At 47.6% G+C, this 20,391-nt stretch overlaps 1 protein-coding gene across 1 annotated transcript in view; it reads right to left on the reverse strand.

Moving 5' to 3' along the window:
- NUP85 (nucleoporin 85) overlaps window positions 1-13,403 on the reverse strand; it is a 354,818-nt gene extending 341,415 nt beyond the window's left edge. Inside the window, exon 1 of the mRNA XM_086930776.1 lies at window positions 13,286-13,403. Within this exon, the coding sequence (XP_086786902.1) occupies window positions 13,286-13,318 (33 nt within the window). The 5' untranslated portion in view covers window positions 13,319-13,403. The remainder of the gene's footprint in view (window positions 1-13,285) is intronic.
- Between the last annotated feature and the right edge of the window lie 6,988 nt (window positions 13,404-20,391).

Here is a 20,391-nt window from a genome sequence, read left to right on the forward strand (position 1 = left end):
CTCTACAGCATCAAACTGGCACTTTTCGAGCTTGGCATATAGCCGATGTTCTCGCAATTTCTGCAGCACTTGAGTCACATGCTTGTGATGGTCAGCTCCTGTCTCAGAATATATAAGGATGTCATCCAAGTAAACAATGACCGTTCTATCCAAGTACTCGCTCAGAACCTCGTTAATGAAATACTGGAACGCCGCCGGCGCATTGCAGAGGCCAAACGGCATCACACAGTACTCAAACAGGCCATGTTTAGTCTTAAAAGCCGTCTTCCACTCATCCCCAGGCCGAACACGGATCAGATGATAAGCTCCACGCAAGTCCAACTTAGTAAACACCGTGGCCTTGCGGAGCTGGTCCAACAACACGGGGATGAGCGGAAGAGGGTACTTGTTCTTCACAGTGGCCTTGTTTAAGGTCCTGTAATCCACACAAGCCCTCAACGTCCCCTCCTTCGGTATGAAGATCGCTGAAGACGCAGGCGATGAGGAAGGACGGATAAAACCCAATTTCAGCATCTCATCCAGATAGTCCTTGAGATGTTTTTCTTCGGGTTCCGACAACTCGTAAATACGGCTACATGGCAAAGGAACACCCGCCACCAGATCGATCCTACAATCAAAAGACCGATGCGGTGGAAGGCTCTGAGCACAACCCTTATCGAAGACATCCTTATAGGCAGAATACTGCATCGGAACATCGCCTACCTCCATAGCTGCACAGGACAACGAAGGGACCTTATCACTGGCCTCGCTATAACAATGGCCCAAACAATAAAGGGAATCCAGTGTCACCAAACGCTGCACCCAATCGATCCTGGGATTGGGTTCCTGGAGCCAAGGAACCCCTAACACTAGACTGAAAGAAGGCGCATCGATTAAATCAAAAACCACCTGCTCTGAGTGACCGTTCTCACATAACAACCGCAAAGGCATGGTTTGTCGAGTGATACAGTCTGATGACAATTCTGTCCCATCTATGGCTCTTACTGGCTCTGGTTGCTTTTTATATTGACAGGGAACACCCAACTTCTCCGCCAGAGATATATCAATAAAATTATCAGTGGCACCAGAATCCAATAGCACCGACACCGGTACTCGTCTATGCACTGACAACAACAGATGGGCTGAAATGACAAAATGCCGGGGTGCCAAATCCACTGCCCCCAATACCTCATACTGACCCCTCAACTGATCTGTGAGTCGGGGGCCTCCTACCTGTACGTATGCCACCTTCTTACCATACCCAACACCAGAGGGTTTAACAGGACATTCTCTAGCGAAATGGCCTCCCTGTCCACAGTATAAACATAGATTCTTCTCTCTTCTTCTTTTCTTTTCCTCTGGGGTCAGAGGCCCCCTTACTCCCCCTATCTCCATTGGTTCTGGTGCTGACTTCGGCTCCCCAACGGGCTGTTTAACTTCTGATTTCACAAAGCTTCCCCGGGAGACCTGAAAACGTGCACGATCCCCACGTCGCTCTGAAAGCCTACGATTCAATTTCACAACCAGGTCTATGAACGCGGCACAGTCCTCTGGTGGATCCACCACTTGTGATACCACGTCCTTTAGTTCTTCACTAAGTCCCTGGTAGAACAAAGAGGTCCGCTTTTCCGCCGGCCAATGAGTCTCAGATCCCAGCCGGTTAAAAGTAGCAATATACGTTAGGAGATCCTGCCTGCCCTGCCGTAGCTTCAGTAATTCCGAATCGCTTGCTTGCATGAATGCTTGCTTAGCAAACAACCCCCGCATCAACTCCTTAAAGGCCTCATAATCACGCAAGACCCGATCCCCGCCTTCCACCAAGGGAATAGCCCACTGAGCAGCAGTACCGGTCAAATAGGAGATAGTGAAAGCTACTTTCGCAGAGTCATCGGGAAAGGCACCAGGCCTGCACATAAAATGTAACTGACACTGATTCATGAACATCCCGAACTTCGCACTATCCCCATAAAACCTCTCAGGCGGAGCCAAAGGAACAGGAACGGAAGATGTCACAGTGATTGCTACGGGAGCCCCACTTCCAGTAGTGCTCTGTCCCGTCCCTCCATACTGAAACGTTGCAGGCTGTATAATTGGAGCCTGGCCCCTTGGTTGTATCTGTTCTCTAGCCCTTACAGCTCCCAATTCCTGTCTCAGCCCCACATTCTCCTGCCGTAAGTCATGCACCTGGGCCTGTAAGGCTGCCAGGGCTCCCATTACATCCTGCATGGTAGGGGCATCAGCGCCCCCCCCTGCCATATGTCCTGCATCCACATCCATACCCGTCCGGGCAGTGTATTATAACGTGGGCTTGTTATTCTGTTAAGCTCCCACACGGCCCACACACTGCAGGAACGAGGTATGTCCCAATCCACTTACCCGACTCACTAGCCACTCACTTGATGTAAACAATGAGTAAGCAAATGACCCAGAAAAGGGGGTGGAATATGTAGAGACACCAAGCCTTCCACCCCTGTAGAGCGAAGCACCAATAACTCCCTCCTCCTCGCATCCGCACCTGCATAAACAGGGAGACAAAACACCTCACAATATTGACTCAGTCCCCAATCCTTCTATAGCATCGATGACCATATCAGCCAATTACAACACATGGACTTACCAATGACAAATGCAGGCTTTGCTTCGAGGGGGCTTCAGTCCAGGAAACAAACAACTCCAAGATAACGTCTCTCGGGTAAGTAATATATGACTGATCCTAGGGAGTAAAACTCGGGGCTCTTTAGTTATTTACAGGGAAAAAAACATGTCTGAGTGAATGACATGAACAAAAAAACCCTGCGAGTGCCGCTACACTTCTGGGCAATAGCGCATTAGTAACGGTAACAAACACCGTCCCAAGGGAAACAGAGTGTATTTCACCGGGCTGGGATTACACTCGCGGAACGACCGCAAACGTCATTTCCGCCTAACAACGATGTGGAGCGATTACTGTATGGCGAGCGCAAACGCGACACAGCGCATACACCAATACAACTTCACTGCGCCCCGGGGAGGGAAAGAAAAAAAGGTAATCCGGTTGGGAGGTAAACAGGAGCCCCTGAATACCCACAACACGGTGAATAAAGTGCGAGGGCACTCGATCAAAAATACGACAATAAGGCAAATAGGGACACAGGGGACTGGGCTACTACAGCTAACTCACTTCTGTGGTGGGAAAAAACGAAAGAAAAGGGAAGGTTTGATACATGAAATGGAAACTCAGGAACAAGCTTCACAGGAGGTAACAAAAAAGGGACACACCAGTAGTTCTCACGAGCCCGTGAGAACCAGCAATTGAGAAACGGGATACACAGGAACCAGGATACCAGGAACCCACAGGTTAGCAATAACAAGCACCAACACTATGGTAGGACTAACCTTTATGTGAAACTGGCGGGTCATGTGACAGCAAAACATGGTCATCGAAAGAGGACTGGGGACCGAATCCTAACACCGGGCTAGTCTCTGGGCTGGAGACCAGGCTTTGAGAGGGGACAGGAACCTGACTGGAACCGGCATCCTGCTCTACTGCCTCCACTTCTAAGCCGTTTGTTATTCCGTTGGCTGCGTCAACTGTAGCGGTGACTAGGCAATTTTCCATCTCGAGTCTAGATGCTACTGCCTCTCCTTGTTTCTTGCCTATTTCCCGGCTCCTACCCCGATTTTGTATCTTGAAGTAAGACCTTAATGATGGGGTGATTTTTATTTTAGGGGCTTTACCCTCTTTACCAGTCTCCAGGTTGTCCCCTAGTTGTCCTTTTTTATTGTTAACTTTATTTACTTGAAGCTTTAGTGCTTTACGGGTGATTCTTTTAGTGACCCTAGGGACAACTGGCTGTTTTGTAACAGATGGGAGACTTGCTTTAAGAAATTGCCTATTCCTTAGGCAATAAGAGGACCTCCCTTTAGCGTCGAGATTGACCAGGAGTGAGGCCAGACCAGCATCTTTTTTACTTAATGCTGTATCCCCAGCAGCACTTTGGTAAGCTTCTTTTTTTTAGATATTTGGGATCTTTCCTCACCCTCTCTGGGGGAAATCTGCCCTAATTGTAGCCCTTTCTTTTGATTTGGGGCCACCACCCCTGCAGTATCCACGATATCTACACTGGTTGATGGAGGGGAGGCTGCCTTATCAGGAGTCTGACTTAACCCCTTCACTTTTGCTGTGGGAAACCTCTCTACTACGTTTTCCCTTTGTTCTAGCAAAGAGGGCTGAGATATCCGGCTTCTAGCGCTTTTAAACTTGAGGATGTCAAATTAAATCCTGCACCCAGGGGGGCTTTTAGAGAATCACACTCTTGCTCCTGTTTTGGACTGTGAGCTCCGATGGGAGGAGTTCGGTAAAGCGAGCTGTAGGCAAGAGTCTCAGGAACCTCGGATGCTCCAAACATGTCGAATCCTTCAAGCGCTCCAAAACCACCTCAGTTTACTCGAGTGTGAAGCAAGGCTTTCTCGTGTCACTGCCCCAGCTTTCCCCTGAAAAAAAACAGAGATCCGACTCACCACCGCCTTTCTGCAGCTACGCTGTGCAGCCGAAGCCGCCTCCCACCAGCTGATCTGTGAGCGGCGTGTAGGGCTGTTGCCGCCACGGGAATCTCGCCGCACCGACCTCGCTCTCTCCTCCAGGTATGCGGAGCTCTCAGTCTGCCAAGGCAGCCCAAACCGGTCTCCTGACTTCCACCACCATTCCATACATGCAGAGGCAGAACTCACCCACACGGTAAGCCCGCAAAACCACACCGCTGTCCCTTAAGTGCTTCAGGCTCCGTTTTCTTTTTTTAAAAGGAAACCGCTCCGCTTCGTGAAAATCCCCCTGTGAGGCTCCTCGGGGTTCTGTAAGGTCTAAATCAACTTCAACACGGAGATTCCATCTTCCATTTTGTAAATCTTCCCAAAATTTATTTATTTTAGCGCAAACAGAGTTTTGATTGTAGCGCCTTCATCCTACGGCGTTTTCAGCCTCATTGGGAGACACAGGCACAGAGCTCACGACCGGCTTAGCGTCCTGCCTCCATCTTCTCCTATATCGTGACCGAGCAATATTGTAGGGGAAAGTGTACAATAAGCGATGAGAAGCACAAATACTTTTGTCTATGAGGTGCTGCACAATGTGCTCTGTAACACTGTGAATTGTAAGGTACACATGGATTGTTAGTACATAACTGTATGCAATCGGATATCAAAAACTCAATAAAAAGTGTTTTAAAAAAAAAAAAGGATGCTTAGGAAAATGTTCCCTTTTATCCCCCTGCCAGCACAAAGGCAGGACGCAATAGCGCTGGTCATGTCCAGATTGGACTATTGTAACTCCATCTATCTGGCCTCTAATATTAGCACTCAGCACAATCCGCAAGTAGTACAGAATACGCTTGCTAGAACAATTCTTGATATTGCCAGGTGCCAATCAGCTGGTTGGGGGACTTACATTGGCGCCCCATCAAAAAGCACATTATGCTCAAAGCAGTCTGTATGGTGCAGAAGGCCCTTTTTCTCCCCACTCCGGCGGCCATTTAAGATACGTTTCACTGGCATATTCCAGGTAGAAACCTGTGATCTGCACGCTGTAACCTGCTAACTGTACCTAGGATCCAAAAGAAGAAATAGGGGGATAGAGCTTTCTCGGTTGTGCAAGCAGACTCTGGAACTCTATTCTGCAACGCCTAAGGGTATCCCAGAGCTATTGCCTTTCAGAAAAGCACTCAAAACCTGGCTCAAAACTCTATGGGCAGCATTCTTTTTCTTTGGCAGGTTTGTAGATAGGGTTTAGCTCTAAATGGCAAGCTATAGCTTGATGCCCTTGGGTAATTGTCGCACTCTATAAAATCAAATAATCAAAAATGTAAAGCCACGCACATTACAATTCCCTGAGAGCGAATTACCCCAGATGCTGCCGCTTGCGTAGAGGGAGTTGTCTGCTGTATATATGTCCCAGGCAGAGGGTGAACCAGGCCCATGCTCAAGGAGAGGTGAATGGTTGCCATGGCTACCAGTCATTGTGGCCTGAGCCCAGCTTCTTTACTCTCTATCTGGGACTCATTTCTCACATTGCAAACACAAGTAGATGAAGAACGGAGCGCTGAAACTTTTCAGACACTTCACCCCCAGTCACAGATCTGGGTTGAATCCATCATCATTCTTTAGCTCACTTCGCCACCTTCGTTCAGAACCAGCCATATGTAAATCAGCCTTGACCTTGTGCCTCATGGGAACAGTCCAGCCCGAACTACCAAGCCATGTCTTCCCTAAACCAGAAACAAGCACCTGGGACCGGTTTCTGGGTAACACCCTTCATCAGCCAGGCTAGCTTGAATCCAGTGGCAAAATGAGCAAGGGACCCATGTCTGGGCATACCCTGCCAACTTAGGGCAAACAAACCAAACCAAACACAAACATGACATGCCATCTGGCCCTCGCCCGGGTATGAAGTGAGGTGTTTATACCTTGTCCAGTAAACGTTGCAACTCCTGGAATAGACTGAATGCAAACAACAAGTATGTGTGCATGGATTTGAAACTCTTTGTATTGCACGTCAATGAGAATCTTTTCCCTCTGCCTTCCGCAGGTAGCCCCTCTCTGGCTGAAACTTGCATTACCCAAACCTGTATTATTTTCTCTCACCTTAAATACCAAGACTTTTATTCAGTTACTTCAATATTCACCTTTGCAGAACAGATAACGATTCCTGGCCCTCCTGCCATTAATACAATAAGAAGCCAAGTGCTGAAATGCTTTAAATGTGCCACATTTGCTAATAGCCTGACCCACTCTGTGAAGAACCAGCAGCGCTTCAGTGATTCCACACTGGGCACTTTCACTCTTCTCGCCATCAAATGGGTGGTCAAATGGCCCCTCCTTGACAAGATATGGGCTTCTATTCCACCTCTTGCTTCAGGAAACGCCAAACTGCTTTAACTCTTAAGTTAGGCAACTGTGCAGTGTTTTTATGATAATCCTTGCTATAAACAGTTTTCCTGGCTGCTTCAGTGTGCTTTTCTGGAGGATAATAAAAAACGTATTGCAACATCTTTTACTTTAGTTTCAAAACGTCATTTCAGCTAACTGGTCCAAACTTTGAAAATGTGCTTGAAATGGACATATGAACACATAGCATTATCTGAATACCTGATTGCTTCTCAGAAAAGAAATGTGTAGAGTTGCGCTCTAGTTCTCGCGTCCTACGTCACAACGTAGCGCGCGAGAACGCGAGATAATGAGCGTCTGCGCATGTGCAGAGGAAAGTGAAAGGGAGTGAGAACGCGGGACGCTCGGCGCTCTCCCGCAGGGTAGATTATAAATAAAGATACCTTTCCGCCTCCACCCAGTGACTCCCCATTCTTTGTGCATAGTGCAAGGCACCTCATTACAGTGGCGACGAGGTCTGGGATCTAAACCAGGAATAAACTATAAGACTAATAAAGGAAGGAGCCTATCAGGACCCAGCACTAGCACAGAAAGACGAAGTGCAGTCAGAGACCTGCACGTGGAGCTGCAGGAAAGGCATAGCCCGACCAGAGGCCATCACGAGGAGCTGCAGGTAGGCGAACAGTCAACGCAGCAACACAGAACAGCGGGGGAGAGTGGCAGAAGCGCGCAGAGAGTGGGGGAACACCATCCACACGTTAAAGTGCCAGACGCAAGGGCGCAAAGCAACAGAAAGTACGGCGAGAGTACAGCGATAACCCACAGAGGCCATGGCGGAGCTAGCAAGACGCAGAGAAGGGGGAGCAGAAGAGCCCCAACCGAACAATCGCGAGGTGAGAGCACGAACACGCCAGGCAGCTCGAGAGGTCCAGGGGTGGAACCAGAAAGATGCGCCACAATGAGCGCGCAAGCATCTTTACTCACTACGCCGATCCCGTTCTTGCCAAAACCAGGAGAACCTCAAATGAAGCGAGAGGACTGGAGAGAGTACTTCAAGAACTATATTGAAGCCCTAGAAGATAAAAATGGGGAGGCTTTCCCCAGTGCGAGGAAGAGAAGGATACTCCTACACAACCTAGGCCCGGAAGGAATAATGGTCTTTCAGAACCTGGTGCAGACGCCCAGACCACAGGCGGACGATGACGTATTTAAGCACGCTATAGAAGATCTCGACAACAACTACCGTCCCGCGGTGTCAGTTTCGATTGACCAGTACAATTTCCAGTAGAGGAAACAAGAGGCCGGCAAATCCATAGAGGACTATGTTGCAGCGTTGAGAAAGTTGGCGGTAACGTGCAAGTATGGGGCCCTACACGACGAGTTCATAAAAGATCAAATAGTCATGCACACCACCAACAAGACGGTACAAGACAAATTGTGGGTAAACGGAGAAGCATCGCTAAAGGAAGTAATAGCCATGGTAAAAAAGCCAGAGATGTCGAAACGGTGTTCTGATGCGGCTAAAAGAGAGACTGTCTAGAGGACCATAGTGAACAAGGTGGATGACGCAGAGCCACCAGGGAGGAGCAAAGCCACGACGATGGAAGGAAAAGGGCCAAATAAGTGGATGGGGAAACCTGGACAACCAAGGAAACAGAACAAAGAAAGCAAGACCACGTGCTACAGGTGCGGAAGCCTGGCACATGCGGCCCAAGACAAGCGTTGTCCAGCGTTCAGAGCAAAATGCATGTTCTGCGGCATAGTAGGTCACTACGAAAAAGTGTGTAGCAGAAAAATGAAGAGACCCACAGTGAAGTACGTGATGCAGGATCAACAGGTGGAAGAAGAAGAACTGGACGAGGAGGACAATGTACTATGTGTGGAAGAACAAGTACTGGGCATGGACTGTAAGCGGTCCTGCAAACCACAATGCGAGGTGGTGATAGGAGGAGTGAAAATCAAGATCGTTGCGGATTCGGGTTCCCCGTACACTATTGTCCAGAGAGCAGTGTGGGATGAAGAATTCAAGCCTAGCTGGGTCCAAAATTAGAACCACCTGATATACGACCGGTGTCGTACACGGGCGAGCTCATTCCCCTGGTCAGACACAGAACTCTAAAATTCGAATTCAGAGGAAGGAGTGCGGAGTGCAAATTGTATGTAGCTGAGAAGGGCCCATCAGTCTTAGGATGGAGGGACCAAGGTGATCTGGGAATAAAACTGGACCAAGGTGGGGACATACAAGTGCTAACGACAGCCCCCGAGAAATGGCCGGACTGGAAGAAGATGAAGAACGGCTTCCCGAAAGAGTTTGGTGGAAAGGTCGGCAAGCTGGAGAAGTTCACACATAAGATTGTACTCAAGGAGAACTCCAAACCCGTATCCCACAAGGTCCGGAACGTGCCCCTAGCTGTAAGGGAAGCAGTACAGCAGGAACTGCGTCGATTAGAAGAAAATGGAATCATCGAGCCAATAGACAGCTCGGAGTGGCTGGCACCCTTGGTGGTAGCTATGAAACCTAATGGCAAGGTCCCGCCTCTGTGTAGACCTTCGAGAACTGAACAAGTGCCTTATAGTGGACAAGTTCCCGTTGCCTCGCATAGAAGAAATGCTGGCCAAGACGAAAGGGGTGAAGTGGTTCTCCACCATTGACCTTACTTCCGCATATCACCAGATAGACCTACATCCAACAAGCCGGAAACTGACGTCCTTCATAACACCCTTCGGATGCTATCAATTCCGCAGGATGCCCTTTGGCCTTGCTTCAGCAGCCGCGGTGTTCCAGAAACGAATGCACCGCCTTTTCAAGGACATCGAGGGTATCCAGTATTTCCAGGATGACATACTGGTGATGGGGACAGACCGGAAGGATCATGACAAGAAGCTAGACAAGGTACTTTGAGTGCTAGAGAACAATGGCCTGACAGCAGAATGGGTGAAGTGTCACCTTGGAATGACGTCGGTCACCTACTTGGGACATGAGATAGGAGGACACGGCATCACGCCAAAACGAGCGAATGTGAAAGCAATCTGATGCCAATGCCCCGACCAACAAAGAGGAAGTGAGATCCTTCCTAGGGATGGCAGAATATTATAGCAAATGTGTGCAACACTTTGCCACCAAGACGCACCACCTGAGGCAGCTGATAAGGGACAAAACTGTGTTCAAGTGGACAGAAGAGACTCAAAAGGAATTCGAAGCCTTAAGGAATGACATTAGTCAAGCTATACCGCTACAGGGGTACGACCCTCTTGGACAGTCGATATTAACGACGGATTCCAGCGAGAAAGGACTGGGAGCGGTCCTCATGCAGGAGAGAAAAGACGGGACAATAGAGACCCTCAGTTTCGCCTCGTGATCCCATCACCCACTGAACTGAAACTCAGTGTGTTCGAAAAAGAGATGCTAGCGGTGGTATGGGCCATGGGGATGTTCCGCCAATTCCTATGGGGCACGAGATTCCAACTAAAGACAGACCACAAGCCGTTAGTCAAAGTGCTCACCTCGATTGGGCATGCGAGTGCCACACCACGTATTGCCAAGATGACATTAAAATTGCTAGATTACAGGTATAATGTGGAATACATACCGGGGACACGAAACAAGGGAGCAGACTACCTCAGTAGAGCGTCAGCAATGGAAGGAGTTCCCAACCCAGTGGCAGAAAACGACAAGATGGTATCAGTGATGGAAGACCCTGAACGGGTGATAAGCTACCAGGAGTGGACCCAAGCGTACGAAGAAGACAAGGACATCTGCGAGGTTAAGGAGTGCATAATACATGGATGGCAAGAGAAGAAACGATTGCGAGAGGAACTCCGAAAATTCTATGAAGTCAGAGAGGAACGATCTGTGGGTGACAGTGTAATATTCCTGTACCGAGGTGACAAAGTAGTTCCCCCGACAACGCTGGTTCCTCACTTGTTGACGCTACTAACCGAAGGACATCTAGGAATCGTAAAAAGACTAAGATGAGGGTGAAGCAGATGTACTGGTGGCCAGAATGGACATCCAAGTGGAGAGACATGTGAGAGAGTGTGATCAATGCCAAAGAGCGGACAAAACTCTGAAGCCCTTAAGGCCGGCATTGGGAAAGTTTGCCCAAACGAGTAACCCCTGGGAAGAAGCGTCCGAAGACATTTCGGGACCTGTACTGGATACCCTGGGAACGCCCAAATATCTGTGCGTCCTCGTCGACAAGTACTCGAAATGGCCAGAGGTACACATACAGGAAGAGATGGACGCCGAAACAGTGCTTAAGTTTCTTACTTCCGTCTTCCTCAGGGAAGGGATTCCTAGATCTACTCTGAGCGACAATGGACCGCAATTCACCTCGGAGAAGTGGTATAAGTATGCGGAGAGAAACGGGATCAAAATCAAGCATACCTCCGTATACCATCCCTCGAGCAATGGACAGGTGGAGCGGTTCAATAGAGTCATAATGGGGTCCATCCAAGCTGCCATCACGATGGGTAAAGACTGGGAGAAAGAAGTGCAAAGAATGTTGTGGGCCTACCGCATCACCCCCACCAGCACTGGGTACAGCCCTTTCCAAATCTTGAGAGGAAGACACCCCTTCACCATGGACAATGTAGCATGGAGGGAAAAGACAATCACTAGCAAGTGGTCTCCTGCAGTGGTGCAGCACAACCTTGAGAAAGCTCAGAGGATATATACCGAGCACTACAACCACAGGAGAAATGTGAAGGAAACAGCCCTTGAGAGAGGGGAATGGGTGAGAGTCAAATTGGCGGTACTAAGAAGAAAAGGAGACAGGAGACCGCAAATACAGTCATCCGAAAGAAGTATACGATAGGGCAGCACTGCTCAGTGATGGGAATGTGTGGTCCTAAGACCGCATGTCGAAATTCAACAAAATCCTACAATGGTCCTCGGAAGAGAACAGGAGGACACAACAAGACCAAAGACAAAGAGAGAATGAAGGAAGCACCCCCACTGAAGAAGGAGATCCGGGAGCGGAAGGAAACAGTGAGGAGTTCGGAGACCAGGGAATGCCGGAGACGAGGGAACAACTAAAAGAGTGTGACCCCGAGGAGAGAAGAGCCGGGCACCCTGAGGGACAAGGTGGGGAATCCAACAGAGAATGGCACCGGAGAAGCTCTCTCCACTCCGGTAAGACGCACGCGGGCAGGCAGAGTGGTGGTAAGGCCCACCCGCTTCCGAGACTTTGAACTGGGGGGAAGTTATGCATCCTGAGGGACTTCCATGGACATGTTTCAGTTGTTAATAAAAATGGGGAGATATGTAGAGTTGCGCTCTAGTTCTCACGTCCTACGTCACGACGTAGCGCGCGAGAACGCTAAATAATGAGTGTATGCACAGAGGAAAGTGAAAGCGAGTGAGAACGCTGGACGCTCGGCGCTCTCCCGCAGGGTATTTTATAAATAAAGATACCTTTCCGCCTCCACCCAGTGACTCCCCCTTCTTTGTACATAGTGCAAGGCACCTCATTACAAAATGGTCTCCAACCTTTTCTTTAGTAAGAGCTACGTATGTTCAATGAAAATCACCCCGAGCTACTTAGCTTGATACTAAAATGCATGTATAAGTGTATTGCTTCTCATCATCTGTTAGAGTTTTTATCATTGTAACCAACACTTTTAAACATTGTATGGGTATCCAGGTCAGGAGAGTGTTCTGTTGTTCTCTTAGTGTCAATAGGGCAGATTCAGTTTGGCAGGCTGGGTGCATATTTTTCGTTCTTTCTTTATTATGTGTGTGTTTAGGATCGGTCAAAAAGTAACCTTTGTGACAAAGTTGGAGAAAAAAAAAAGACCAGTGTTTCGTTGCTGGTGTAAAACCATAAGTATGATAAACGCTGTGTACAGTGGTGCCCAGGATACATCATCTACTGGAGCTAGAGGGGGCTATAGAAAATGGCTAGCTATTCAAATTGCAGATAAAGTTGCACTGTAGCAATAAACTGCCCCCATGATCTTAATATCTAGGTTAAAGCTGTCTTATTTAAGTGATCAGAAAAAGATAACTTACTTAAAGTGTACTGAAAATAAGGCTAGTGGTGCTCACTAGCCTCATTTCCAGTAGTTTAAGTGAATATGTGACATTTGAAGGGTATGTGTGTATTTCAACCCCACGCAGGTGCTGAAAGTTCTTGTCGATTCTAGAGCATGGGCTCTAAACAGATTTCTCTATCAAGTGCACACATACGTACGATGAAAGCCTTCAAATGACACAAATGAGCAATCTGAAAACTTAGAAGGTATGGAAGGAACGTAGTATGTATATATATATATATATATATATATATATATATATAGTGCCTTATCAGTAATGATGGCGGGACCAGAATGGTTATGACAGTCCTTAACGAAAAGAGATAAGGAGACCAGTGGGAGGAGGGCGGTAATATGGTTAGTGCTCTCGAATCGAAAGAGATGGTATGGTAAACACCTGCCCGCTACTTACGCGGACTGCCGGTGAATCTAGTCTCGTGTCCATCGTCTGCAGTTGATCTTTCAACCGGTTTCATTTGTACGTACTTTTAGTACTTCCGGGTCGCAAAACGTCCAATCGGACGGTTTAACATAGTCCGGGAGTGCGCGGTATAACATTTGAGTTGAAATGGGATTGGTTTATTAGGGATACTTTAACCAATCCTAGTGCGGCTTTCAAAATTCGGAAGTGCTGATTGGCTTTGGAGGATTGCGTGTGTTCGTTTTAGCCTCTTACTGTCTCAGGGTACCGCCCATCTGATAGGGAACAATGTTTAGTTAGTCGGTCGGAGTCTAGTCTCTAGCCTGAGGTGAGTTATCATGGGACTGGGCGGAGGCTACCTGTTTTGTTTCTGGCTGCTTAGAAAGATGCTGCTCGTCGTCCAGGATAAGAAATGGAGAGCGGGAAGGGGACCCCAAGTTCGAGTCTCGGCTGAACACCCTGTGGTGCTGCGCAAATAACTTAAATTCCCCGGACCTATACATGAACGTGCCATTGTGTAATGTGGTCATTTACTGTCCTCCACTAGTTTCGGGTTGAGTTTGCTTTATATAAAACTTTAGGGGTGGGGTGGGGGGTGTTTGGGGATACCTAGTAACAAAGTCATGGACTCCGACTGGGATATAGTCATAGTTCCACTATGCAACTATGTAGTGACAGTCGAAAGTGAATCCTTGAAGTTATGACCTGTTACTTGCGCGCCTCCTCATATGCTGAATAAACGTGTATTAACCTGCAACCACAGTGCCCTCGTTATTAGAATTGTGCGAGGGCTGAAGTACGCACCATTTTTCAGCAGAGTACCTGCGCCGCAGATGCAGTTTCAGTGGGTGGGCTACTAATGAAGCAGTGGTACACGGTAGCCCTTCCAGGTGTCTGTAATGGTCGAAGGACAGTCCGTTTTGATGCCCTTTAAAGTTCTGCCTGGAAAGGTAAAGCGGGAGAGCAAGTTTTTAGCTGCGCGTGATCAGACTTCATTTGTAGCACAACCCTTGTACAGTACAGGCTACGTCACTGAGGGCTGTTTGTTACACACGTCACTCCAAGACTGACCTGATTTGCTACAAGTCAGCGGCCATTTTAGGTGTTTTATGCGTCAGCAACTAGGAGCAGCAAAACTTTAAAGTTAGAACACGATACACTGTTATACAGTTTCTGTTGTACATGTTGTTTCAGAGGCTTACAAGTACTCGCATTGTGTGGGATAAAAAATGTTCGAGCTATCGCATCAAGAACTTTAAATTCTATTAAGGACACAGAGGCGAGGATTATGCTTCTCTTTCTTTACTTAGCATTACAGCAATGAAAACGTTAAACCTCATAACCCCCGTAGGCTTTGCCAGTCCTCTCCACCAATCACAGGTCACTAGTGGAGAAGTGTGGCTCAATGATTAGAGCGGCAGACCCTGATGCAGAGGTCTAGCCCGGGACCAGGGTTCAATACCCCGCCTCAGCGGGTCTTGGGCTAAAAATTCCACGAACCTGATCATTCTCGCCTCGGTTCCTATTCCAATCATGGAGTCCCACTCTGCAACTTTGGGCAATAGCTTGCTTAATCTCCACAACGGCCCCCACAACGCTTAGGATGCCTGGCCTCCATCTTGGGGGTGCCCAGGAGTGGACGCCTCGCAGGGAAAACCAGGATGGATTCCACTGCGGTATTTGTTCAAGCGCCTTGAGTCCCTTGCGGGTGAATAGTGCGCTATACAAGTATCAATTTACATTTACCCCATAGGTTATATGGCACCAAAGTCTGTCCTTTTTCTTTGCCAAGTCTTGTAAGTCCATGAACATCGAACCAATAGAAACCGAACTCTCAAGAGGCAAAACCCCGGCACTCTAAATATTCTGTGTACAATTTACAAATACATTACTAAAGCAATGAGAACACCATAAAGTGATGAGAGAAACTTTCTGTCACAGGACTTGTATGTGAAAACTGAATTGTTGAACAGTGATTTATTTCCTCCAAAACAAATACATTTAATTTCCAAAGTCTTAACATTCACAAAGGACAGATTCCATGATGTGCTTAGAATTCCAGTTCCTTGTCTTTGTAGTACGAAAACAGCCAACACGCGTTTCGTCACCACCATGACTTCCTCAAGGCTGTAAAGATAAGCATGAATACAATAGTTGGCACATGTATCAAAAGAAAATATAACACCACAAAGTTGCTCCTTAAGTTAAACACCCAGAGCAAGGGACCATAGAGTGTGGAAACACCGAAAAAGTGAGTGAAACATAGCGCCACATAGCTTCAGTATTGTGAATCTATGCCTACCATAACACGTCTCATTGTGAAAAACACATATGTGTGTAAACACCAACAAGCAAAAGATTTGAAAAGAGAACCGCATGAGTGAAATCAGTGAGTATAGTCATAAGAATATACCATACACCAGAAGCGAGTCATAGAGTTAAAACAAAAGTATAATAACCTTGTATCGTAGTAACACAGGAGCCTGAGAAATTGCTTTTGTTTTGGCTCTGATGTCTCGAAATATTGAGAATCCTTTGTCCTTATTCGAAACTTAAGGCGGACAGACTGAAATTATAAGAAACTGTAAAGACTCGATTAGTACCAGTTATAATATGCATACAAAAGAGAGCCAATAGTTGTGGATCTGCAATATTGTCTATACCTAAAGAAGCTCTCTCGTGATAGATGCTTCAGATCCTTTCTTTTCTTGTGTCCTGGGCACTGAGGTTTGAGTTCAAATATTTTTGATGGGCAGCAAATACCTATTAATTGAAACAGATTTGCAGTCAGAGAGTCCTGTGATATTTCAAACAAAGATCTTTTGGGACTAATTCCCTGTTACGAGAAACTTACTCCCAAAACTGTCAAATGAATATCTCCTTGACTTGTTTTTCATTAGTTATTGAAACTCAAATTTGAACCATTTTGTAAAGTTGCTGACAAAAAATTCCTTAGTGACAAGAAATAAAAGGAAAGATTTAATTACTGTTTGGGTAAAGAATATCTCTTCACTATAGACTAAGATTTAGTTTCATAATACTATACAGGTCCAAAAATCATAGTTTCACAAAAGACTTTCACTAGGAACAAATTTGGATCTATGTTATAGTGGTCATCCGACAGTTAAAGGTCCAGGTCGTTAAGATATAGTAAGACCCTGTGATATAAAGAAATAAATGTTGTATTAAAACTTCAAAATAAATAACCAACAAATGACGCTTTGGTCTCAGATCCTGAAAAGAGAACAAAAGCCATAATATCCCACTTCCAGGAAGTATATCACAAACACTGGGGAAGGAAGAATATCAAATCACAACCATCATATTGTTGCTATAACAAAACATGTATCCAATATACACAAATGAATAACAGTCATAATTACAACTAATTGTATCCTAGGGTGGGATAATCCTCGCCTCCATGTCATTAATAGAATTGAAAATTCTTGACGCAATAGCTAGACATTTTTTTATTCTATTCAGGAATGGAGGCTTCCGATTATGCTAGTTTAAAGTTGAGCCACAACATGAGATGCAACAATTGGCTTATGATAAAATACTTTACATTTTGAATCAGAAGACCAATCCGCTGCACCCATTATGTCATCCAAGCGAGAACCAGTAATAAATACTTTTGAGGCCATTGCAAACTTCTTTAAAAATGTGGCCATGTAGGGCTTCAGTTATGGGGTCTCAGTTATTTTGCCCAGAAGGGTAGGGCGTGGGCACTCTGATTTTAAGGTATTGCTCACCTCACACTCATATTCCTCCGCATGTAGTGCGCGACCTCTACGTAGGGCACCCATTTTGTAGATCTCGAGTGTACAATATTTTTGGGGTCAATTAAAAAGTTTTTGTTGGCCAGAATTTCCGATCCCATAAAATGTGTCTTTCGTTTACGCTTAGTTGCAGAGCACAGCTTCTCCTGCACCTCCTCAGAATCTGAAGTATAAGGTGAGGAAGGAGAAGAAACATCAGCCACCCCTGAGGTGGAATCAAGGAGGTACCCAAAGTACCCTGTACAAATGAACTTCCATACCCATGGTCTTCAAGGACTAAAGAGGCCATCTGCGACAGCACTTCTGCGGAGAAGGCATTTCTGGAAGACACTTCCCAGGCAAAGCCCTGAAAGCCCAACTTCACTCCTTCGACTGAGGATTACTCTAAAGGACCTGCTAACACTCATCTGCCATAATTCTTTAAGGGGTTGGGTAAAAGGTTGCAAGGCCTTAATCAACACTCTATTCACAGAGTTTTTATGTGTAAATCCAGAGCTTCCACAAGCTGCACTTCCATGTGGTGCTTGTAAGGCACCTCTTTAGCATATTTGGTATAGTCATCCGCCTCCTCTGCGTAGTACGTCATTGTGATGGAGGGTTGGAAGAGGTTCAGGGGAGAGTATGCCCATGGGTGATCAAATCCTGGACTGTCATAGGCCTAGAGCCTCAAGCCAGCAAGTCTGGTAAAATAATGTCTAGAAACTGCACCCAGGCTGGTAACCCTATTATTAATATTGAGTGTGGAGGGAGCCACGCCAAAACTCTCCTCGGGTAGTGCCCTTCACTGTTTACGCGCCCTGTCAGGCGTTCTAAGGATTGCTATGTTCAGTGTAGCACAGCGTGAGGAGCCGATTGGACTCTAATTATCTCTGATCACCTGCTCGCGCATGCACGAACCAGGGTAGAACTAAAAAAAGGGCTTTTCCTGTAGAACGCGCAATGCACGCCTGTCCTGCTCCCACTACACATATATTTGCGGGTATCAACAATCCTAGTTTGCTCATGTAAGCGTGGCGCTTGTGTGGAAAAATGCTGACAATCGAATCGCCTAAGAGCTCACAAATAAACGCATGCATAGTAAATACATCATCCAAAATAAGTACACTTAAATCACTGCTGCAGCAGCAAAGAAAGAGGATAGACTTTGGTGCCACCGTTATATATACCCTATAGGGTGATTGGTGGAGAGAAGGAGTGGCAAATACTACTGGGTTATGTAGTTTAAAGTTTTCATTGGCAGCTGTAATGCTTAAGTACAGAAATAAGCATAATCTGAAGCCTCCCTTCCTGTCATAAAATCGGAGAGTGAGAGATATACCCACTTTACGGAGCGAACAGTGATACGCACACTTTGCGTGTCTCTCTTAAAGTACTTTCCTCTTTTTTTTTTTTTTAAATATGTTTTATTTAAACACTTGACATACAGTTACATTTCTGTGAGCATAATATGAGAGGGAAACAGAGAGTAAGTCAACTCACACAATATCTGTGAGAACGCTGATGACCGCCGAAGTCCCAATAAGTACAATCATCAGCGGGTCACGCAATCAGCTGCAATGGGAACAGTCTCAGCGTCTACAGTAAATGACACTCTTACATTACACGACAACGTATTTTGCGTTATCCATCCCACCAGAGTATCTGGCCCACCCTATCAAACCGGGTGTGCCTCCGGTCGACTCTCCCCGTGTTGCCCACAACCCTCCGCCGGCGATGCAACGCGTTGTTTCCCATGGGTGGGTTTTACCGACTGGGTCTGTCACTGGGCGTTGTGTGTGAGTGCCGTTGATGTTGAGTACACCCTGATTATTGTCGTGGTGTGGTAGAGGGTTGCGGCATGGGTCGCCGTGTGGTGTACGATCATGTGCTTACTTGTCAGGTGTGAAAGTGCAGCGTAGTCAACTGGGGGGCGACAGTCTGCTGAAACAACCTCCGAACCGAGGGAGGGAATAGAAAAGAAATTGGGGATGTAATGAACCTTAATTCGAGGGAGGGAAGGGGGTGCTGCAGTGTGGCTCCTGTTGTCCCGGTTCCGCGACCAGGTAGCGTGTCATTGCTGGGTGGAGGTGTCATGTATATGCGGATCAACGGTTTTGGGCGGTGTGCGGAGGCTTCGAGCTTTGGGTGGAGGTGCTCCGTGTGGGCCGGTCGCGTGGTCGGTCCTTCCCAATAAGGGAGGGGTGGGGGAGTTGTCGACAAACAGGGGGGGGAGGAGAGTCTGTATGAGTGGTGGCTCATGTCTATATGGGTGTGGGTCCGGCTTCACGTTGCTGCTGCGCATTACACTCCCCAGATGTACCTCTTCGCCCTACGGGGGGGCGGGAGGGGGGGGAGGGTTTACGCCCAGCCTACGTTATCCCTTGGTCGTGGCAGGCCTTGTTAAATGCCTGCAGGATGTCTTCCCAGATCTGGGCTATTGGGATGGCTCTCCATCCCGCGGTCTCCTCCCTGCGTAATACTGTTCCCTCTGCTGTCGCCCAGTAGGTGAGAGAGGCGCACCAGTGCTTCGTCAGTGGTGGGTTCGTGTCTTTCCAGTGTCGTGTTATGAGTCGTTTGGCTGTTATCAATCCCAGAATCTGGTGTGAGCCTTGTTGTGTTTTGTTCTTTTGAACAGGCCCAGCACACAGGCATCCCAGTCGTGTCGTAGTTCTATGTCCGTCCCTTTCGTCAACATAGTGACATCTTGCCAGTACGCCTGTAGTCCGGGACACGCCCATAGCATGTGTAGGAGGTCTGCATCCAGCAGCGTGCATCGTGGGCAGCCGGAGGTATCCAGTGCGAAGTAGCGATTGATCTTGTCCGGGGACAGATACGCCCTGTGTATGATGTAAAATTGTATTATTTTGAATCTCGAGTTGCGGGGTATGTGTCGTGGGCTTTCCAGGATTCTCTCCCATTCCTTATCCGACCAGTCCCTCCCTCTGTCAGTCGTCCACCTGTCTCTCTAGGGCTGTAGTGAGCATGTAGTGTGGGACTGTAGCGCCTGTGTCAGCCAGTGTATCGCGTGCGACCCGGTCCCCATGATGTGTAGGTATTGGGGGGCGTGGCTTGGGCGCCGATGGCGATGGTCGCCTGAGAGCTCGGCTCCGGGACTGAGCCCGGGATTATCCTGTTAATCGGAGGCCGCGGGGCACCCTAGCCCCCGCAAATCGTCGTTCGGCCCGACTGGACCCTACTGAGACACCTGGCACAGCCTGGACGGGTGGTGATCGGCCCGAAACTCGAAGTTTGTGGTCCCGAGGAGAGCGACCCAACATGGCGCCCGGACCCCTTTGTCCCCTTGGACGGGACCATTAGACTGGAAGAACGTCGCTGGTC

Source organism: Lissotriton vulgaris, chromosome 7 (assembly GCF_964263255.1).
Source record: "Lissotriton vulgaris chromosome 7, aLisVul1.2, whole genome shotgun sequence".
In the NCBI taxonomy this organism is placed as follows: Eukaryota; Metazoa; Chordata; class Amphibia; order Caudata; family Salamandridae; genus Lissotriton; species Lissotriton vulgaris.